The 22,061-nt window shown below is 42.6% G+C and overlaps 1 protein-coding gene and 1 long non-coding RNA gene across 7 annotated transcripts in view; one reads left to right on the top strand and one right to left on the bottom strand.

The window, feature by feature from the left end:
* Window positions 1-22,061, bottom strand: part of LOC110495445 (myocyte-specific enhancer factor 2A) — a 97,677-nt gene that overhangs the window by 15,968 nt on the left and 59,648 nt on the right. For 2 of the 6 annotated variants that reach the window (XM_036954863.2, XM_021570730.3), the window contains exons 5-6: window positions 5,770-5,904; window positions 3,556-3,775 (exon numbers count right to left, since the gene is read on the bottom strand). In XM_036954863.2, coding sequence (XP_036810758.2) covers window positions 3,556-3,775; window positions 5,770-5,904 — 355 coding nt within the window. Of the gene's footprint in view, window positions 1-3,555; window positions 3,776-5,769; window positions 6,107-22,061 lie in introns of all 6 variants that reach the window. The other 4 variants (XM_090206620.1, XM_021570721.3, XM_090206622.1 and 1 more) reach the window with 2 other exon arrangements.
* LOC149985217 (uncharacterized) lies at window positions 9,291-11,682 on the top strand. Its single transcript, XR_016488162.1, has 2 exons — window positions 9,291-10,041; window positions 11,497-11,682. It is a non-coding gene; the product is annotated as an uncharacterized LOC149985217 (long non-coding RNA).

The raw sequence follows: 22,061 nt of genomic DNA, 5'->3' as shown, positions 1-22,061 counted from the left end.
CTTTGTTATATACCCTTTGTTGGCAATGACAGAGGTCAAATGTTTTCTGTAAGTCTTCACAAGGTTTTCACACACTGTTGCTGGTATTTTGGCCCATTCCTCCATGCAGATTTCCTCTAGAGCAGTTTATTTATTTATTTATTTTACCTTTATTTAACTAGGCAAGTCAGTTAAGAACAAATTCTTATTTTCAATGACGGCCTAGGAACAGTGGGTTAACTGCCTGTTCAGGGGCAGAACGACAGATTTGTACCTTGTCAGCTCAGGGGTTTGAACTTGCAACCTTCCGGTTACTAGTCCAAAGCTCTAACCACTAGGCAGCAGTGATGTTTTGGGGCTGTTGCTGGGCAACACGGACTTTCAACTCCCTCCAAAGATTTTCTATGGGGTTGAGATCTGGAGACTGGCTAGGCCACTCCAGGACCTTGAAATGCTTCTTACGAAGCCACTCCTTCGTTGCCCGGGCGGTGTGTTTGGGATCATTGTCATGCTGAAAGACCCAGCCATGTTTCATCTTCAATGCCCTTGCTGATGGTAGGCTTTGTTACTTTGGTCCCAGCCGTCTGCAGGTCATTCAGGTGGTTCTGGGATTTTTGCTCACCGTTCTTGTGATCATTTTGACCCCACGGGGTGAGATCTTGCGTGGAGCCCCAGATCGAGGAAGATTATCAGTGGTCTTGTATGTCTTCCATTTCCTAATAATTGCTCCCACAGTTGATTTCTTCAAACCAAGCTGCTTACCTATTGCAGATTCAGTCTTCCCAGCCTGGTGCAGATCTACAATTTTGTTTCTGGTGTCCTTTGACAGCTCTTTGGTTATGGCCACAGTGGAGTTTGGAGTGTGACTGTTTGAGGTTGTGGACAGGTGTCTTTTATACTGATAACAAGTTCAAACAGGTGCTATTAATACAGGAAACGAGTGGAGGACAGAGGAGCCTCTTAAAGAAGAAGTTACAGGTCTGTGAGAGCCGGAAATCTTGCTTGTTTGTAGGTGACCAAATACTTATTCTCCACCATAATTTGCAAATTCATTAAAAATTCTACAATGTGATTTTCTGGATTTTTTTCCTCATTTTGTCTGTCATAGTAGAAGTGTACCTATGATGAAAATTACAGGCCTCTCATTTTTTTAAGTGGGAGAACTTGCACAATTGGTGGCTGACTAAATACTTTTTTGCCCCACTGTATATGAAGACCATGTTAACTTACTGCCTTCAATGTTCCCAATACTCACAGACAGACAACAAATACAGTCCTCTCGCATGCAATAAATGACCAAGAACCTGACAAAAGCCACCGATGTCGCAGGCCATGTCGCAGGCCATGTCGCAGGCCATGTCGCAGGCCATGTCGCAGGTCATGTCGCAGGCCATGTCGCAGGCCATGTCGCAGGTCATGTCGCAGGCCATGTCGCAGGCCATGTCGCAGGCCATGTCGCAGGCCATGTCGCAGGTCATGTCGCAGGCCATGTCGCAGGCCATGTCGCAGGCCATGTCTCAGGCCATGTCGCAGGTCATGTCGCAGGCCATGTCGCAGGCCATGTCGCAGGTCATGTCGCAGGTCATGTCGCAGGCCATGTCGCAGGTCATGTCGCAGGCCATGTCGCAGGCCATGTCGCAGGCCATGTCGCAGGTCATGTCGCAGGCCATGTCGCAGGTCATGTCGCAGGCCATGTCGCAGGCACATGTACATGTATACAGACAGTGAGGTGAAGGCCTTTTGGGCAGAGCCACAGACAGTGAGGTGAGGGCCTTTTGGGCAGAGCCACAGACAGTGAGGTGAGGGCCTATTGGGCGGAGCCACAGACAGTGAGGTTAGGGCCTATTGGGCAGATCCACAGACAGTGAGGTGAGGGCCTATTGGGCGGAGCCACAAACAGTGAGGTGAGGGCCTATTGGGCAGAGCCACAGACAGTGAGGTGAGGGCCTATTGGGCAGAGCCACAGACAGTGAGGTGAGGGCCTATTGGGCAGAGCCACAGACAGTGAAGTGAGGGCCTATTGGGCAGAGCCACAGACAGTGAGGTGAGGGCCTTTTGGGCAGAGCCACAGACAGTGAGGTGAGGGCCTATTGGGCAGAGACACAGACAGTGAGGTGAGGGCCTATTGGGCGGAGCCACAGACAGTGAGGTGAGGGCCTATTGGGCAGAGCCACAGACAGTGAGGTGAGGGCCTATTGGGCAGAGCCACAGAGACCTAATGAGTTCCTCCTGGAGGACCTACTGTACCCGCTGGGCTGGGGCTCACGCCACGCTGGCACTGCCAGGTCTGTCCTACCCAGCATGCCACCTAATGAGATGCACGAAATTATATTATTAACCATCTGTATCCTTCAGCTGGGAGCCACAGGGATCAGGGAAGAGCTGCACTCAATCCCTCCAAAGAGGCTGGGGTCATTCTCTCAGTTATCCACTGACGTAGAGCATAATATGAGGTGTCTGGAAATGTTTAGGATTTAATAGTGGAATGCATGGAAACAACATGCAACACCATACAACTTCCATCACTTCTACCACTACTGGGAGCTATCAGTGAGAGGGAATGCATTCTCTCTGGTTCTATGGTGAGTGGGCCATTGGCCCTGTCCTTACTTTGTGCAGTCATCCAAGTCAAAGTTGCCAAGGAATGGCCCTAAGTTTTCTTTAAGGCAACTATGCCAGTATTCCATAGTTTGTAAAAGGGACATGTTCAGGTCCACACTTTAGTATTCTGACCACAACACCACCAGCCAGTAGCCTTGCTTTTGTTTACCTATTATGGTAATAACCTAGTACAAGGAACTGAACAACAAAATATTATTTACCTGTGAATCTACCCACTGAATAGGTATACAGCAGTACTGTATGTGTTTGGGTACAGTAGGTACTTTACAGGCACAGTGCACATGAATTCAGCTGTTAACTGGGTGAATGAGATGGCAGTAAGGCTAAAGACTGCCCTGCTGTTTCAGTGGCTCCCCAGAGAATAGAGAAATTGTATTTTACCCAGCTAGGTGGTCATGCTGCAGTTGTGGTTACCACTTTTCATGTGACTGAAATGAATACAAAAGTCACACATTACTTATTTCCAATGCAGATGGACTTCAAGCACAGTGCTATTTTTACCATACAGAACTCTGCATCCTGATGAGGCATGGACTGGCTGAATGCACAGACCCCTCCACGCAACACAGAGGATGTAGCTATTGTGTTAAAACATTACCAGTTCATCCCACTTCCTGTGAGCAATACAAGTCTTAAAAAGGTGTCAAACATGAGTCATAATGCAACCATTACTATAAACAAGAGCGGTAAACAAGTGGTAACATGAGCTCACTGACACCACTGGACATTTGCTTGAGTCATGAAAGATCCCTTCAAATAAGTGGGACTTTTTTTCATAAACTAGATGCAAATAGGCCCATTGCAAACATATCACATATCAGGCAAATATGGAGAAAGTTATATCTGGAAGAGCAAGAGTGAAACTGGTGGATAAAGATCTGAATCTTTACCACCATGGATGTAGAGTCCGTTGTAGTGAGAGAGAGAAAAACAGTGAAATGTAACAGTACTGACCTGCATTGCCTTGACTAGGGGGCCTCTGCTGGCCCCCGCTGGAGCCCACATTCCTGTGTAAGGAGGCCTGAGCGGGAGAGAGCATCCCACTGTCGCTCAGAGAGGCTACGGCCTGGGCCTGGCTGCTCATGGAGCCTCCTGGGTTGTAGGACATGGTGTTCTGGTTGGAGACTGGCACTGCCACATGCATGGAGAAGTTCTGCTGGGGCAGCGCTGTGGGCTACAGGAGGGAAACACACAGACATGGGGAGAATCAAAGACCTGGCACTGGGCTGAGGGTCACAGGGGGAAGGAGACGGCAGAGATGGCATCTGTGATGGTGCCACATCAATCATATCGGTATGGTTAACAGAGCAGTCCTATTAACTGATGGCAAATCAACTGCAGCTGGCAAGTTGTTCATGTTCCTAATCCAGGTTGCTTATTATACAAGTGTATCGTACACTCTTACACATTCACTTCCATTAACATCGCATTTAGTCTGAATGGCCAAGAAATGACCACAAATAATTATACCCTTGGTTTGTAATGGGATTAAATAATAACTGTCTTGAATAATATTCTTTAAAGTGGAATCTGAAAAATTGCTGTACTACATATGATGCTGTCATAAACTTGTATAATATATTTATAAATAATATTGCAAAAAATGTATAAATTAACACTATGTTATTGTAAATGCACAAAACAATCATTTTGCTATATAAAATCATTACACATCACTGAAAACATGACATATTCCAAAACATGCCCATTAGCTGTGTACCAGGTGTTCAGTCTTGCACTGTAATAGTCAGCACTGCAAAACAACGTTTTCTCTTTTAACCAGGATGGTGTAATTGTGTCATTTCCAACAATGTGAAAGCATTTTGGATAAAAACGTATAGTAAGAATGATGAGTTATAATCACGTGACGTTAATATTACTCTCCTCCATGTCTGTGCAGTGCTAACTATCCACAGTGTGTGAGAGTGACTGTTGACAGTGAGACCACTCCATTCAGCATAGTCCAGTGAGGCAGTCAGTTAGTGCTATTATTAGTGTGTTAATTGCAAACAGTGGTGCCCTCCATGTCAGAATTAGAGAAAACAACAGTTGAAGCACTATACTTTATGCAGGATTCTATGATTGCCACCCGCAATAAGATCACTCTTGTCTCAAGGTTAAGCTCTGTGTAATGGTAGTAGCTTGATGAAGGACTGGAAAATACACAGTGATAGTCCACTGATGTTGTACTTTAGGGGGACTGTACACTTTAAAAAATATCTCCCCTTTGCTCATTGTATGGTCTCTCCTAGTTCCCCATCTCCTAGTGGGGCGTCCTCCATTCACTTTGGAAAATCACACACTTAGAAAAAAAGAAGCCATCTAGAAACTAAAATGGTTATTCAGCTGTCCCCATAGGAGAACCCTTTGAAGAACCCTTTTTGCTTCCAGGTAGAACCCTGTTGGGTTCCATGAAGAACCCTTTCCACAGAGTGTTCTACGTGGAGCCCAAAAGGGTTCTTCAAAGCGTTCTCCTATGGGGACAGCCAAAGAAGATTTTAGGTTCTAGATAGCACCTTTTTTTTGTATGATTTGCTCAGGTGAATGGAGGACGCCCCAACAGGAGATGGGGAACCAGGAAAGACCATACAATGAGCAAAGGGGAGATAAACATTATTTTATTTCCCCAGTCACATGATCTGGCCACTGTGGGACTAAAAGAGATTCAATTTTCACATTAGCTTGGGGGTGAAAATTGAGTTTTGGGAAAAAAAACACATCAATCACTAAAGCTAGAGAACAAGTCAATATTTAAGCCAGAATGGGAATATTATTTTTTTCCAGGGGGAAATGTACATTGATAATAAAGAAGCTTCTCCTCTGGAATAAAAAAAATGCACTATCCTTTTCATATAGTTTTCAAATGTTTCAAATAATGTGAAGAAACGTGATAATTCCAAAAGATCTTTGAAAAGGTTAAACCTATCAACAACAATGTGATCTTATCAGGCTGTGCCAAAAAATAAGTTGCAGTACAAATAAACAAAATGAACAATTACACTTCCAATGAATGGAAAGAAAGGTTATGCTTGAATAGTCCATGGTTGCTTATAGTAGTTGACAGAGGTTGCAGGGTGGGATAATGAACAAATAAGAACAAATAAAAACCAAAAGGTCAAAATCCTTTGTGCCACAAAGCCAAGCAGCAAGAACATTGCATTTACTTACGATTTTATGATTTCTCATCATATTATCAAACTCCTCATTAATTTTTTTATACTTTTCTTCTGTGTGAGGGGTGAGGACATATGAGGCATCGGGGTCCGGGCTATCACAGCCTCTGTGTTCTTTCTTGTTTAGCGCCTGTAGTGAACATCAACATAAAAACAGGAATCAACACAAAATGGCAGGAGAGGGAGGAAGTACTTACACCACAGCGCTTGTACATTAAATCACTCTCTTCGCTTAGTTTGCCGAAACGGTCGTCCATGAGGGGGCTGTGCCCAAAACAGTCATCTGGATCAGGACTGGCACACAGGTCATTATGGCCTTTGTTTCTTAATTTCTGAAATAAAATTGCACAATTCACACACAATGTATACTGCAGGAAACTCAGTCTATTACCACATGACTCTCTGTCTAGCTAGGTTAAAATACATCCCCTACAAACCTGTTCCCAGAACAAAACATGAACATTGTCAAAAATATAAACATTTAAGACATCATTCAAGTCAAGACGCAAATTAATTTAATAATTTAATAATTCATAACGCAACCATTATAATAAACCTGCCCTAGCATGTACATTTATAAATAATAAAACATACCTTGAATTAATTTCTTATTTTTTTGGCCTGCCAGTGTGCTAGTGTGAGCTGTGAACGATACAGGTACTGTACTCCTATGCAATGGTTGACAATGACAGAGAAATTGAAATATCACTCCTTATCCTTTCATCATTTAGAGATCTTCAGCATGGGAGAAACTAAATATTTATCTGTCTGTGTCTCTGACCCTTTCTCTCTCCTCTATCTTCCTCCCTCTATCTCCCTCCCTCTATCTCCCTCCCTCTCTCTCGCTGCATGTGTGTGTTTCAATACATATTTCATTATCTTTCAGTTATCATAAGCCACCCAGCTGGAAGACACCACGGCATAAGAGGATCCCACAGAGCAGCAGTTCAAACCGTTGCAGACTTTAATTCTGCATGGTTGCCACTCGCAGGATCTTATCAATGTTAAGTAATGTAGCAAATAAAATAGTTTATTATATGTGGTCAAAGACGCTTATTAGAGCATGAAATGGAGCGATTATTGTAAGAGGAACGAGCACACAGTATGGTGTGTTGTGATATAGAAGTCCAATGAGATTTGTTTTACAGCTTAAAAGAATCCCACACTATAAAACAAAGGAAATAAAACCAGTGTTGTGTTTGTGGTAACTTTCTATCAGAGGAGTGGTTCTCTTGTCTTCGTTAAGAGTCTGAATGACGGTGCTTACATGAGCCGATGACAGCTCGGGACAGCATGTGATATCAAGCCAGTCAGAGCAAATCAAGCTTAATTTATATGTGTGTTGTTCAGGTTCCCCTAGCACACTGGTGCAGGTCCAGAGCTGTGACCTCCCCTGTCTCTGGGGTGCGTCTGAGCCAGATATCTACAGCAAGGCCACTGACTCCTTTGGATGGAGAGGTCACAGTGTGAGGGAGTGTAGTTGGGCCCAAAGACACTAATGAGCCCTTAGTCTCTGCCTCCGTCTCCATCACCCTGGAGGTAACGCACTGGCTGCTGTGTGTGTGTGTGTGTGTGTGTGTGTGTGTGTGTTCATGGTTGTTGCAGCAGCAGCTGGCGTCTGCTGACAGCTCTCTGACAGTACAGTGGTGTCTCGGCTGATCTCTATCTAACAACGTGTCTTACCCAACCCTGCTTTCAGTCGCTACCAACACGCTGACGAGCTCTGTATGACACATTACTGTTGGATTTCCTAGGCTTGAAATGTTGTGAAACATAACTTGGTTACAATGTACCTGTCTACCAAGGCTCAGTTGATCCCAGCAAATTGACCAGTACTGAATTAAACGACCCTCTACTCTAGTTTAGGCACATGATGAAATGGTGTAGAATATAAAAGCTTAAGCAGGAGAACTGAAAAGTACCTAAATCTCATCAGTCATTTCTGTCTGACAGTGTTGCTGAGGAGAGAGAGAAAGTCTCATGAGTAATGAATGATCAAAGCCGGCCCTAGCCTTTTGGGGGCCCTAGGCAATTTTTTTAGTGGCCCCCGTTTTGAATGGCGAATAGGAAAAAAATATGTTTCAGAGTTAATTTCCTGCAATTCTACACATTTAGCCATGACTTATGCCATGTTAATACGATATCTGAGTGACATTGACTAATAAAATCATTGGAGGCTCCCTGTAGGTCAGGGCCCTTGGGCAAGTGCCCTTCGTGCCCTGTCGATAATTTGACCATGATTACTACAAGTTTAGATAGCTGGCTAGAGTAACTTAACAATCTAAAAAAAAAATGCTGACTTGCATTAATTGAGTGACTGTCAGTGACTGACATAACATGAGAAAAACTGCTGATGCACAATCAAATGTCGAAATTGCACCTTGTGTAATCTACTATTCTAACTCTCAACAGTTGAGACCCCAACTGAGTTACCCTATAGGCCGGGGGCCCTAAGCAACCGCTTATGTCGCTTATGCCTAGAGCCGGCCCTGAGAATGATACACAACATGTGTAAATGTGCAGTTAGATGCACTTGTGTTTGGTGTGGTACAGAGCAGGGGCATTCTTCTTCTTCTAAAAAAAAACACCTTCCTGTTTACTAAGGCTGTTCTTTAGTTAGGCTCCCGTAAAGGCTGTGTTTACTACGGAAACTATGCACTTTCTCCACCAGACTGCCACAGATCTGATCAGGACCTGCAAATTAAAGTCCCGACCTGCTCATTATGTGAATAGCTGGTTTGGGCTGGTCGGCCATGGCTGTGTGAGATGGGCAGGGCAGCAGGCAGCACTTCCACAACAAGCCTCCAACCAGCCGCACCCCTCTGGCCCTTGGCCGTGATCACTCAGAGAAGGGCCAGTGGAAACATCCAGTGCCAGGGACACTCAGCATTCAGAACAAACCATGGAACATGTTGCACTGAGACTAAACAACACAGAGTCTAACAACGAGTGCTCATATCTAGGTCATTGTCCATAAGAGATGGATTCATAAGTAAATATTGATCACCCTGATTAGAGATGTCCTGAAATGCAACATCACTTAAAATGAGGACATAATCATGCATGCCTAAAGAAGAGTGAATATTTCCTCCGAGGTGCTCCTAGCTGAGCATGCTCAAGAGTGAAGATCTGGGACAGCATGGCCGTTATTCCTCCTTAAATGACTTGGCATGTTTCTGGTGTCCCACAGACGCTGCCCGCAGCTCCCAGTAAATGGATCACTAAATCAGCACATGGCCAAACAGGTGTCTCTCTACCAAACACCTGTCAGGCCCTGGTTCCCCGGCCCAGCCAATCACAAACAGTCTCACACCGACATGGCCTTAGAAGGGGCCACATGGAACCCTGAAGGCCATCAAACCTTCCCCCAGCCAAGGATTTTACTCCATAATACAAATACATCAAAGTATTGGTAAAGCAATTCAAATCTTACACAAAACCTAGAAAACAAAACCAACCAACTCTGAACGCATTGGGTACAGATGTCATTTCAATGTTTAGTTTTGATTTCCATTTGGTTGAGTTGTCGACTAACGTGAAATCAACAAAAACATTTCACCATGTCACTGCATTTAGGTTAAGAGTTGGGTGGAAAAAAAACATGAAATGATCTTATGTTGATTCAATGTCATCACAATTATTTTTTGTTGTTAAAATGACATGGAAACAGCGTTGATTCAAACAGTTTTTGCCCCGTGGGAAGTATGGTAAACAAAATCCAAAATAAAACAAGCCTCCCTTCTATTGCTTTTCAAATTCTAGCTCTGAAACAAATTTTCAAAAGTCATGTCAAGCTGTGTGGTTTTATGCTTATTAAGAAAGAAAAGTTGGAGGGGTATGAATACAGTTGAATGGAGAGATTTTCAACAACAACATTTATAATGGAGGTTGGGTGGGGGTGGTGGGTCTGTCTGTGTACGGAGCTGCAGTCAGAGAGTAGTGACGAGTGAACTTGTGTAATCTGTTCACAAGGCCCGTGGAGGCTCATAAAGTTCAGTGGGAACCAGGCCAGCAGCTATTTTCTCACAGCTATCCAGACCTGGATTGATAGAAATGTGTCTCTATACACCAAACATGTTAGTCGGGGATTCTGACATCAAACCAGCTGGACATCATAGTGAGTGTGTGAATTTAGCAGTAAGAGAACAGGCTTTCTGCTTTTCAGGCCTTGAAATGTGTCTCTCCATTCTCAGTATTGTATGCCAAACCAACATACTGACAATCTAGTGTACCTGTATCACTCATCTCCTCCATAGTGCCAATAATTGTTAATTAGAGCTCTAGGGGCGCTATTTCATTTTTGGATAAAAAATGTTCCCGTTTTAAGCGCGATATTTTGTCACGAAAAGATGCTCGACTATACAGTTTTGGAAAGAAAACACTCTGAAGTTTCAGAATCTGCAAAGATTTTGTCTGTAAGTGCCCCAGAACTCATTCTACAGGCGAAACCAAGATGATGCATCACCCAGGAATTAGCAGAATTTCTGAAGCTCTGTTTTCCATTCTCTCCTTATATGGCTGTGATTGCGCAAGGAATGAGCCTACACTTTCTGTCGTTCGCCCAAGGTCTTAGCAGCATTGTGACGTATTTGTAGGCATATCATTGGAAGATTGGCCATAAGAGACTACATTTTCCAGAGGTCCGCCCAGTGTCCTTTGTCTAAATTTGTGCGTAATCTTCAGGTGCGGGCATTTTCTCCTGGGATTCAGGAGAGAAAGCATGTGTCCAAGAACGATGTATCAATGAAGAGATATGTGAAAAACACCTTGAGGATTGATTCTAAACAACGTTTGCCATGTTTTCAGTCGATATTATGGAGTTAATTTGGAAAAAAGTTTGCGTTTTGAGGACTGAATTTATGGATTTTTTTTGATAGCCAAATGTGATGTATAAAACGGAGCTATTTCTAATACACAAGGAATCTTTTTGGAAAAACTGAGCATCTGCTATCTAACTGAGAGTATCCTCATTGAAAACATCAGAAGTTCTTCAAAGGTAAATGATTTTATTTGAAGGCTTTTATGTTTTTGTTAATGTTGCGTGCTGGATGCTAACGCTAATGCTAACGCTAAATGCTAACGCGAAATGCTAACTCTAGCTAGCTACTTTTACACAAATTATTGTTTTCCTATGGTTGAGAAGCATATTTTGAAAATCTGAGATGACAGTGTTGTTTACAAAAGGCTAAGCTTGAGAGATGGCATATTTATTTCATTTCATTTGCGATTTTCATAAATAGTTAACGTTGTGTTATGCTAATGAGCTTGCTGATAGATTTACACAATCCTGGATACAGGGGTTTTTTCATAGCTAAACGTGACGCAGAAAACGGAGCGATTTGTCCTAAACAAATAATCTTTCAGGAAAAACTGAACATTTGCTATCTGAGAGTCTCCTCATTGAAAACATCTGAAGTTCTTCAAAGGTAAATGATTTTTTTGAATGCTTTTCTGTTTTTTTGTGTAAATGTTGCCAGCTGAATGCTAATGCTAAATGCTACGTTAGCCATCAATACTGTTACACAAATGCTTGTTTTGCAATGGTTGAGAAGCATATTTTGAAAATCTGAGATGACAGTGTTGTTAACAAAAGGCTAAGCTTGAGAGCTAGCATATTTATTTCATTTCATTTGCGATTTTCATGAATAGTTAACGTTGCGTTATGGTAATGAGCTTGAGTCTGTATTCACGAACCCGGATCCGGGATGGGGAGATCAGAAAGGTTAATTTAGCTGAAACTCACAAACATACACAGGAGTATTTGGAGTTTTTGGAGCAGTGTGTCAATTGTACTCTTTAAAAATCTTTATATTTTTTTTATATTACATTTCACCCACTATAGAGTATAGTGTTCTATAAAGATCAGCGTTTATGTCACATAAAATAAACATGAATGTAACACTCAAAAGACTGACAGGGTATTATTTTTTTTATTTTTTTTTACAATTGGCTGAGTTGAACGCCAACCGCAGAGTTTATATCATAGCCCCATACACATTCAAAACTGAGGCCACCATCATTTCAGGAGTTAAAAATAAAGTGGAGCTGAGGCAGTTGTGAAGCTGTTGCGTAAGCCACCTACATTCCCTGTTCCTTGTGAAGCTCTTTCACTGAAACAGTCTGCCTTGGATAGAACACCATTACACTCCAATGCCCCCCACTTGTGTCAAGAGCTTTTTAGATTTCACTTATTCATGTACTGTACCTGAATAAAAGGGAGGTTGGAAGAAGACAGTGAATGCCGCTATAAAAGACAAACTTCTCAAATGTGGAGAGAAGGCAGGTAGAGGCTGTCTTCCAGTGTGCAAAGGTAGCTACACAGAACATACACCAATATCATACTTTAAGAGCCATTATTATTGTATTATAGTCTATACAAAGTATGTATAGTTGAACTATTTCTCCTTCTGTAGAGTTCATCCCCACCCTGCTCATTCTGCACTGTTGTGAATGAGCTTGTTGTGCCTGTTGCCGCACTAAGCAAGGTGGCATGCTAATCCTCATGACATCACCATTGTGTCCAGTCCGTTCCATCTAATGTGCTTATCAAAAGGGCCTCTTTGAGTGTGAAGGCAGTTGAGAATCAGCATGGGGAGGCGGCTGATAGCAAGGCTTTCATCTGCTCACAAATATATTTCTCTTATGTAACATCTTAAGAGACAAGTCTTTCAGTGTGAGTATGCTCCCATTTTTCCTTTGGTGCTGTAGATTTCACTTGAGGGGGGGAAAGGAACTGTTGGTTGTTCTCGTTTGCACTCTATCTAGTGGCTGTATGTATTGTATGCCATTACCAAGGGCCCTAAAAGCTTTTCCTGTCTACTCCCTGGTACTGGTCATGTTACTGGTATGGGAGTAGGGAAGTAGGGAGGGCTAGATAAGGAAAGTGGGTTTTGATTCCCAGACATATCTGGTTCAATCTCATGACCATTCCACATCATCAGTGATCTAAGTGATATCAGGATATGACCTCTCTGTCAGACCATTGTCTGACTCCTCAAATCAAAGGAAATGCAGCAGCAGGGCCTCCTTCTCAGTTGGATGGGACGGACTGCATTTTGTTTGGTTATTATTATCGGTCTGCAGCTGTTTGGGAAACAATATACAGTCTGTAATCCGATCCCCTCCAAAAACAGGACAATGGCGAGACAACAGTTAGTTCCAAGCTGACACACCAAAAATACTAACACATGCAGACATATAAAAGGAGAGTGAGCCTAACTGAGCAGTGGTCTGCGCGTGTCTAAAGGAGGCAGACAGGGAAGAGAAAGCCTCCGTCTCAGCTCAATGTACAATAAAGCAGATAATTACTGTGGTTGACCGGCTAGATTATCACTTTGATAAATATAGCCGCTATATTATTGAATAAGAATCCATTGCACTGCAGCGAGCAATACTTTTCCCTCAGAGAGACAGCTGCTCAGAGACTGTTGATTGATGGACGCGACAAAGATATTAGTTGCCACAGTCAAAGAGAACACACTTTCAATCAGCGGCGTGGATATTTTCAGAAAATTTTGCCAACTGGGAATTGAAGTCCAAATTGAGGATAAAGGCATCTCAAAGTCATCATTATCTACATCTTTAAAAGATTGGGAACAAATGAGACGAACACGCTCCATTACATCCAACTAGCTCTAGACATCTATAGAGCACCATGTGGGTATATTGTAGATGAAAATAGATTACATTCAACATAAAAAGGTGTAAAAACGTATACAATTAAAGTAAATAACCATTCACTAAGTTCACATCTTCCCCTCCCGACCTCCCTCACTGTCTCTCTCTCTCTCTCTCTCCCTGTCTTTCTCCCTGTCTTTCTCCCTGTCTCCCTCCTTGTCTCCCTCCCGGTCTCTCTCCGTCTCTCCCTCCCTGTCTTTCTCTCCCTGTCTCTCTCTGTCTCTCTCCCTGTCTCTCACTCCGCCTCTCCCTCCCTGTCTCTTTCCCTGTCTGTCTCTCTGTCTCTCTGTCTGTCTGTCTCTCTCTCTCTCTCCCCATCTCTTCCTCCCTGTACCCCCAGAGTGGATCATTAGCTGTCAGAGCCCTTGAAACCGTACCCCCGCCCTCAACTCCCATTCCTGCTCGCTTCTAAAATATTCATAAGGACAATTAGGAGTTCCGATAAGGCGGGTGTGGAGGGCAGGTGTGGGCACGGAGGGCTGGGGGCGCACAGCGGAGGGAAAGGGCAGGATGTGCCAGCAGGACGTCTGTTCTGCAACACTCTATACCCAGACCACAGACCTGGCCTCATCAATCAGCAGCCCTTCCTCCCTCCCTGACACCCCCTCCTCACTCAGGCAGGCTAGTCGGGGAGGGTGGCATGATGCCAGCTAACCCCCTCCCCCTCCTCCTTCCAAGTAACTCTGCTCTGCCCTCGCCCCTGGGCAGAGGGGAGGGGTGGGGCGTCTCACACTACCCATTGGGATGGGCTCGTGGCTGTTCCTCTGTCCATTCTGGTCACTGTGGTCTCTCATGTCAGCGCTGCACTACACAGCGGGCAGCAAGGCGCTCTAATGGTGGCATGTCTGTCATTAAAGTAGTTCAAACCAAATTAGGACAGCTCATGTGTGACCTATTTTACATATTCTGACGTTTATGACGTGTCTGTTAAGGTTGTCAATCTGGCTGTTCCTATATGAACCTGAAAGAATAATGAAGTGGTTATTCTCTGAACATGGTGTTGCATGTTGCCACTGAGCTGCATGTAATGAATTATTTTCATTACAAGTTAGGCCTTGCTTTACAAAGAGTTTTACCATACGCCATGGTAGGCCTGTGCCAGTTAATCAGTGCCATATGCCTCTAGAAACTAAAGAATACATCACTTAAGACATTTTAATAAAGTAAAACACAAAGGAATCATATATCATGGCAATGTTGAAATCATTCAAGTGTTTATGGGATGATGTCAGCTAAATGTAATCCACAAACATTTGCCAGAACAATGAGGTAGAGAGCAAAGAATTGTATTAGTAAAGGTCTTCATTCCTGGTGTTACAGTTATTACATTCAATCATGTATTTAAGTGTTGGAGATGCTTTCTCCCTCACGATCTCAAGTTGAATCAATAGGATCATAGAAATATTCCATTAGCCACGGTTTGATGCCTAGGGATGAGCTCTGGTGTTAGCATTAGCAAAGGGCTGGGGATGAGCTCTGGTGTTAGCATTAGCAAAGGGCTGGGGATGAGCTCTGGTGTTAGCATTAGCAAAGGGCTGGGGATGAGCTCTGGTGTTAGCATTAGCAAAGGGCTGGGGATGAGCTCTGGTGTTAGCATTAGCAAAGGGCTGGGGATGAGCTCTGGTGTTAGCATTAGCAAAGGGCTGGGGATGAGCTCTGGTGTTAGCATTAGCAAAGGGCTGGGGATGAGCTCTGGTGTTAGCATTAGCAAAGGGCTGGGGATGAGCTCTGGTGTTAGCATTAGCAAAGGGCTGGGGGTGAGCTCTGGTGTTAGCATTAGCAAAGGGCTGGGGGTGAGCTCTGGTGTTAGCATTAGCAAAGGGCTGGGGATGAGCTCTGGTGTTAGCATTAGCAAAGGGCTGGGGGTGAGCTCTGGTGTTAGCATTAGCAAAGGGCTGGGGGTGAGCTCTGGTGTTAGCATTAGCAAAGGGCTGGGGGTGAGACTTGTTAGAATGCAATGCAACGTATTATGCATTGTTTTATACTGAACAAAAATATAAAATGCAACATGTAAATTGTTGATCCCATGTTTCATGAGCTGAAAAGAAAATCCCCAAAATGTTCTATATGCACAAAAAGCTTATGTCTCTCACAGATTTGTTTACATCCCTGTTAGTGAGCATTTCCTTTGCCAAGATAATCCATCCACCTGACTGGTGTTGCATATCAAGAGGCTTATTAAACAGCATGATCATTACACATGTGCACCTTGTACTCGGGACAATAAAACGACACTCTATAATGTGCAGTTTTGCACACAACACAATGCCACAGATGTCTCAAGTTTTGAGGGAGCACGCATTTGGCATGATGACTGCAGGAATGTCCACCAGAGTTGTTGTCAGATAATTGAATGTTAATTTCTCTACCATAAGCTGACTCCAATGTTGTTTTAGAGAATTTGGCACTATGTCCAACCGGCCTCACAACCACAGACCATGTGTAACCACGCCACCCCAGGACCTCAACATCTGACTTCTTCACCTGCGGGATCTGAGGAGTATTTCTGTCTGTAATAAAGACCTTTTGTTGGGAAAAGCTCATTCTGATTGGCTGGGCTCGGCTCCCAAGTGGATAGGCCTATTTCCTTCCAGGCCCACCCGTGGCTACGCCGTTGCCCAGTCATGTGAAATCCATAGATTAGGACCTCATTTATTTATTTAAATTGACTATTTTCTTTATATGAACTGTAAAATCTTTGAAATGGTTGTGTGTTGTATTTATAGTTTTGTTCAGTGTATGTGTAATAATTAGGTTGAACACTCATGTTGTCATTTTCTATGCCTTGTTCCTTTTCCTGACAGAAAGTTTTCAATCTTTCTCACTTTGTGGATTCATAAATGAAGTGTTGGTCGACATGTAATAAGGTGCAAATGATTGCTTTATTTTTCAAATCAAATCAAAGTTTATTGGTCGCGTACACAGTTTAGCAGATGTTATATCGGAACGCTATAAGCGGAATGCGTATGCTACTAGCTCCTAACAATGCAGTAAAATGACAAATAAGTACACAAATAATTCAAACGTTTTAAAAAGGAAAAAGGAAAGTCAGTATGAATCCAATTAACAACCCCAATAGCACTGTAACAGCAATCAAAATGCAATCTATACTATATTATACTATATCATTAGACTATACTCTATATTCAGGTCTGTGTAGTGTTGCTTGTGTAAGATGCTGCTGCTCATGCTGTTGCTCAGACTCAGGCCATGATGAGCCAGGTAATCCAGCCCAGCGGGCTCTGTCCCCCTGCCAGGTGCCAGGTAACCTAGGGACAGGTTAGGATCTGTCTCACTTGCCCCAAGACTGGGTTCAAGAAGTGAACTGCACCCACACCAACCAGTTCTAACACAAGAGAGTTTAACAGCAACAAAAACATCAGTGGTTATATCACAAACATGTCTGAGGACATAAACCACTGAAACACTAGTAATACCTTTCAATCACACAGCGCCTTTCCCTAAGCTACGGACACAGTACATGACAAAGAAGCAACATAATACAAATCCTACTCAGATGAGCAGCAGAAGGAAAATGTTATATATATAACAAAAAGAGCCCGAATGCTGTGTAATTTGTCATTCAGTCTAAAAAACATGTACTCGTGTGTCATCTCTCTTTTTTCCCCTTTGTGAATGAGCGTGAGTGTTATTTGTACAAAGCTGCGAGTGCAGAGCTTCAGCACTTGAGATTAGAGCATGGCTCATTAGTGTCATTGGAGAGTAATGTTTACCGGGGACCGCCATGGCTGTTGTTCTCTCTCCTTTTATTCCACCCTCTCCAAGAAGACCTAGTTTTGAAATGAAAAATACGTATCACACTTGAGAGGGAAGGATGGAAAAAAAACTCTGACGTCAATGAAGCACGACATGTGCCCGAAAACAAAAAACTATTGGCTGTAACCTGGTAACAAGCATCAAAGTGAAGAGTGCAGAGGCTTTGTTGACGAACAGGGGCAAATGGCTAACAAACACACGTGCACACACTCTCACACTTCATTGGAGACTCTACTGGTTGTGATAAACTGAGGAAGATTTCACTGTTCATGTCCTCTGTTTTTCTCAAACACTGACATGGGTTTCCACAGCAACCAAGTCACAGTGAACGTGAGGGAGAAGAGACAATCATAGTCCATTCACGGTTTGTTACATAAATGTGGACTGAAATAGGATGTTCTATGAAAGACTTACATAAAAATTATCACTATTGTTTTTTTTTCATGGAAGAAAAAAACTCCTAAGACAGTGGTGACCCTGTTTCTAGTGAAAGCCCAGAGGAAAAGGAGTCCTTGTCCTATAAAGAGGTGCACTTTGAAACCCAGCAGGAGACTGGCTACAAAACCATTAGCACTCCTTCACTCAGCGATGCAAAGGAAGGCTTTTCAACCAACATGTGTACTGCACCTCAGTACATGCGAAAGGGTAACGGTTCTGTTATCTAGGAACTACAAAGAAGAAATCCGAAAAATGTATCAAACGATATTAAACTATATGACAAGAGGAGCTTGGCTTCTTTCAGAGGATGACAGAAAACATTTGTACAACAAAGCCTGACCAACAACTTGACACTGGAAGTAAAAATGGAGTAGTGTTTGTGTGCCATTCTTTCATTGTGTAGTGATAAAGTACAGTGTGTGTTACTGTAAATCAGAGTGAACGTATTAGTATCGCTCCCTAGTCACATGTGGAGGCAGATGAAATGACTCAGGTGAAAGAGGATTGCAGTGCCAAGCATATTTCCTAAAACCACAATCAACAAAAATATATCACAGTGTTTTATCTGGTCTTTTATGCAAAGATAGTGCTGCTATTTCTGCTTTCAAGTTATACATTCGTGATTCCTTGTTTATTTATAGGTGCTTATATATATGCCTGTGCTCATTGGCCTGCTCAGAATACGGTGTTTGTTTTGATGGTGCAGACTGATTGTACAGGTTAAAGTGATGCTTCAACGGTTTTGTATCATTTCAGACAGCAGTTTTGAAAGTAGTGCTCGCTCACGAGCCAAAACTGGTGACTAAGTTACAGGGGCGTAAATCATAGTAGCATCCACATTACTGTAGACGTATTTAGAAACATTCTATTCTTATTTACAATAAAAGTGACTCCAAAATGACACAATACATTATTTACACTTTGTTTCTATTGGACACAAAATCATCTGAAACACAACCAAAACAAACAGAAAATGGCTTCAACAAGTTGGTAGAGTCACAAGCTTGATGCAGTCATTGTGTGCTTGGAATATGGGACCAAATACTACACTTTTGACTACTTTAATAAACATATGAGTGAATTTGACCCAATACTTTTGCTCCCCTAAAATGGGGGGACTGTGTACAAAAAGTACTGCACGTTAACCTCATAGTCATTGTATCAAATTCAAAGTGCTGGAGCACAGAGCCAAAACATTTGTCACTGTCCAAATAGTTTTGGAGCTCACTGTATTTTTGCATTTTGTATGATACAGTATATTACGAATTTGTAAGTGCTTAAGATCCTGGATTGCACCTTTAAAGGACTTTCCTGGAATACACAGCAACAGCAACACTCAAGCACCTGTACTGAACTGGATACAGACAGCAGAGATGTAGGTAAATAGCCCTTTGCTTCGTTTTTCAAATCAAATCCATTACCTAAATATGAATATTAGAACAAAATAAAAAATGTATTAAAGATCAGCCTAAATACGTGTTCAGGGCTGACCCTTGCATTTCCATTTCAAGTCACATTTGCAGAGCACGTTCCCAGACACTGACGGCCTCAGTCTTCATAGTATGAATGTATGGGGAGAAATTGACACTTCTATTCATATCCTACTCACTACCAATCCCATAAAGAATCCTGTTGCGACAAATATATCAATACAGAGATGGCTTCTGAGATAAAGTCGCCAATACAGCTTATCAGATACTAAATATTACAGTTATAATATCTCACCATGCATAGTACTCTACCAAACCCCCTCTATGGATATAATTATACAAACCAGGCATAGGTAGAAATTATTTAATGTATCATAGGTTATAAAAGTGAAGGGGAAAGCAAATTAATGTCATTTTAATAAAGCTTGAGAGCCCAAAAGTACATATTTGTTTTTCTGCTGGAATATTAAAGTTGGGATCGGCTGGTGTATCAGAATGCCCTGAATCTACTTTAATACATCTATGTCAATAGAACTAACATTTGACTGAGCTTAAGGTGTATTTCTAATATCATGGATGCTCAGAGAGAGAGAGCTGTAGCTGCATAGCAGTAAGGATGAGAAGGTGCTGCTGAAGAAAACAGATGAGGAATTTAGACCATGAGGTAAACTAGTCACAACATATGATGAAGTACAACTTATGGGAACATATCAAATTAAATGATGGCACTATAAAGATGAAAAGGCTGAGTACTGCCCAATGCGTTCTGAAATCTTGCCAGGTTATATCACTTTGCAGGCAGTGTAACCCTGATGTATAGTGTGGACATTGTATGTAGAATAAGTTTAGTAAAAACATGTGTTAATTAAGGGAAGTGGGCTTTTAGATTCTCCCTCCAAGCAACCTTACGCAGACGAGCCAGTGCAGCTAACTATGCGTACCCTTCAGCCATCTCAAATGTCAAACAAGGCTTTAGTGGACCACAGAGGGATTCTGGGCACTGGCCAACCCAAAGTTAAGTCGCTACGTTAAGCACTTGCCAATTAAAATGTAATATTGTCTTTTGTGTTGTCATCTGTGCATATCAAACATAAATTAGGCCCCTGACCCCTTTTAGATTAATCTTTCAAACTTGGTTAATCATCCAGGATTGGGCGAGTCAGTGACATCACTGGAGTGTGAGGTACATATGTGGGATCTTAATTTGAGCCAGTTTGCTACAGCAGGAAAAAATCCTGCAGCAACAGGAAATTATCATTATTATGTGGATTATAATAGACATTTTTGTAGGGGGTGATACACTTTTCGTCAGGGCAAATCAAGTCTGACAGTTCAAACCTTAGAAGACTTTTAAAAACTCAAATACACTACAAGTTTGAATTTCCTGCTGGGTGGGAAAATGATCAAATGAAGATCCTACATCTGTAAGTGCCATGATCCGTGTGATGCCAGTAACTTTAAGGCAGGGGAATCTCTTCAGTACACAGCAGTTCTATGTTCTCCTGGGATGCAACACTGTGTCATAATATGATACAGTATGGTGATTACTGACTGTTCATGACTCAAACAAAATGTCTGAAATTGAAACCAAGTATTCAATTTAGACTGAAGCTTGGATTTTTTACACCTTTGTCTTGTTTTATTGAGACAAATACTGTTAGGTGCATGTTTACAGCAGACTTCATTGTATGCACTACTTTCTACTGAACATCGACTACAAAATCCTGTTTCACACCTACCAAGCTATCCACAACTCTGGACCCAAGTGCCTGTCTGACCTCATTCTACCCTCCTGCCCCACACGCACCCTTCACTCCTCCATGTCTGTCCCCCTTGTCAGCCCCGCAGCAGACTAAACACTATGGGTAACAAGGCTTTCAGTTGCACGGCTCCACGGCTGTGGAACGCACTTCCAGACACTATTAGGGCTGAGTCTCTTCCAGACACTATTAGGGCTGCAGAGTCTCTGGCCTCCTTTAAGACACAGCTCAAGGCAGTGCTGTTCAGGAAAGCCTTCAAGGACCTCTGCTATTCGTGTCCTCCGGATCTGGCCACACCTGTATATAGCTTTGATTGTTGTTAATATTATTATTATTATTATTATGACTGTTATAATATGTTCCAGAGAGCCAGGAGTGGTGACAGCTTCTCTCTGTGCCAGCCTGAGCCTCATGTGACTGTCCCCATTATCTTGGAATGTCACAACTATAGATACACAAGCCTGAATCTGTCTCTGATGCTCCACAGAGGGAGCCACTAGGCGTTTGATGTTTATCACAATGTGCTTACTCACTAAGCCTAAGTCAACAAGAGTATGGTCATAATATTCAACAAAGACTAGCACCATCTCACAGTAGAACGCTTTTTCAACTATTCATTTCTATGATTGATTCCTGCATTTCAGGAACAGTCGTGTGTATACACGTATTAACTGGGAAGCCTTGGTGTGGTTACTTGGATTGGAGAGATAAACTAAAATGAAAGGACAAATGTTTCCATCATATCATCACTGCATTATGTGGGCCATTGAAGTGCAGTTGTCGGGCATAAATACATAGCATGTCATGCCGTTGCAAGGTGTCTGGTGTCCACTGCCTGAGAAGCAAGATTCATCTCCATAAATGAAAGGAGTAGATCTTGTCAAGTGCCAAGAGTCAAAGTGAGCAACGTATTTGTCTATTTGAGGACTACATCGTTAAATTGATAGCGCCACTATAATAAAATGAAAGAATTTCCATCATGATTTTTGCCTAATCAAATAAAGCATCTGTATTTTGATGGGTAGAGTGAAGGGTTTGCAACAGAGGCTTTCCTTTCCCTCTCTTCCTCTCGCTCTTTCTGTGCAGACAATTTTCTTCACATTCACGTTCTCCGCAGAAGCACCGGGAGGAAGATAATTGATCAATCAGGCAAATTGAACAGTCTGGACGGCTAGCCCACCATAGCAGATGTGCCAATTTGCATT

This window comes from Oncorhynchus mykiss, chromosome 2 (genome assembly GCF_057628025.1).
Source record: "Oncorhynchus mykiss isolate SJ-2025 chromosome 2, ASM5762802v1, whole genome shotgun sequence".
NCBI lineage: Eukaryota > Metazoa > Chordata > Actinopteri > Salmoniformes > Salmonidae > Oncorhynchus > Oncorhynchus mykiss.
This window is presented reverse-complemented; position numbering and strand designations above follow the sequence as displayed.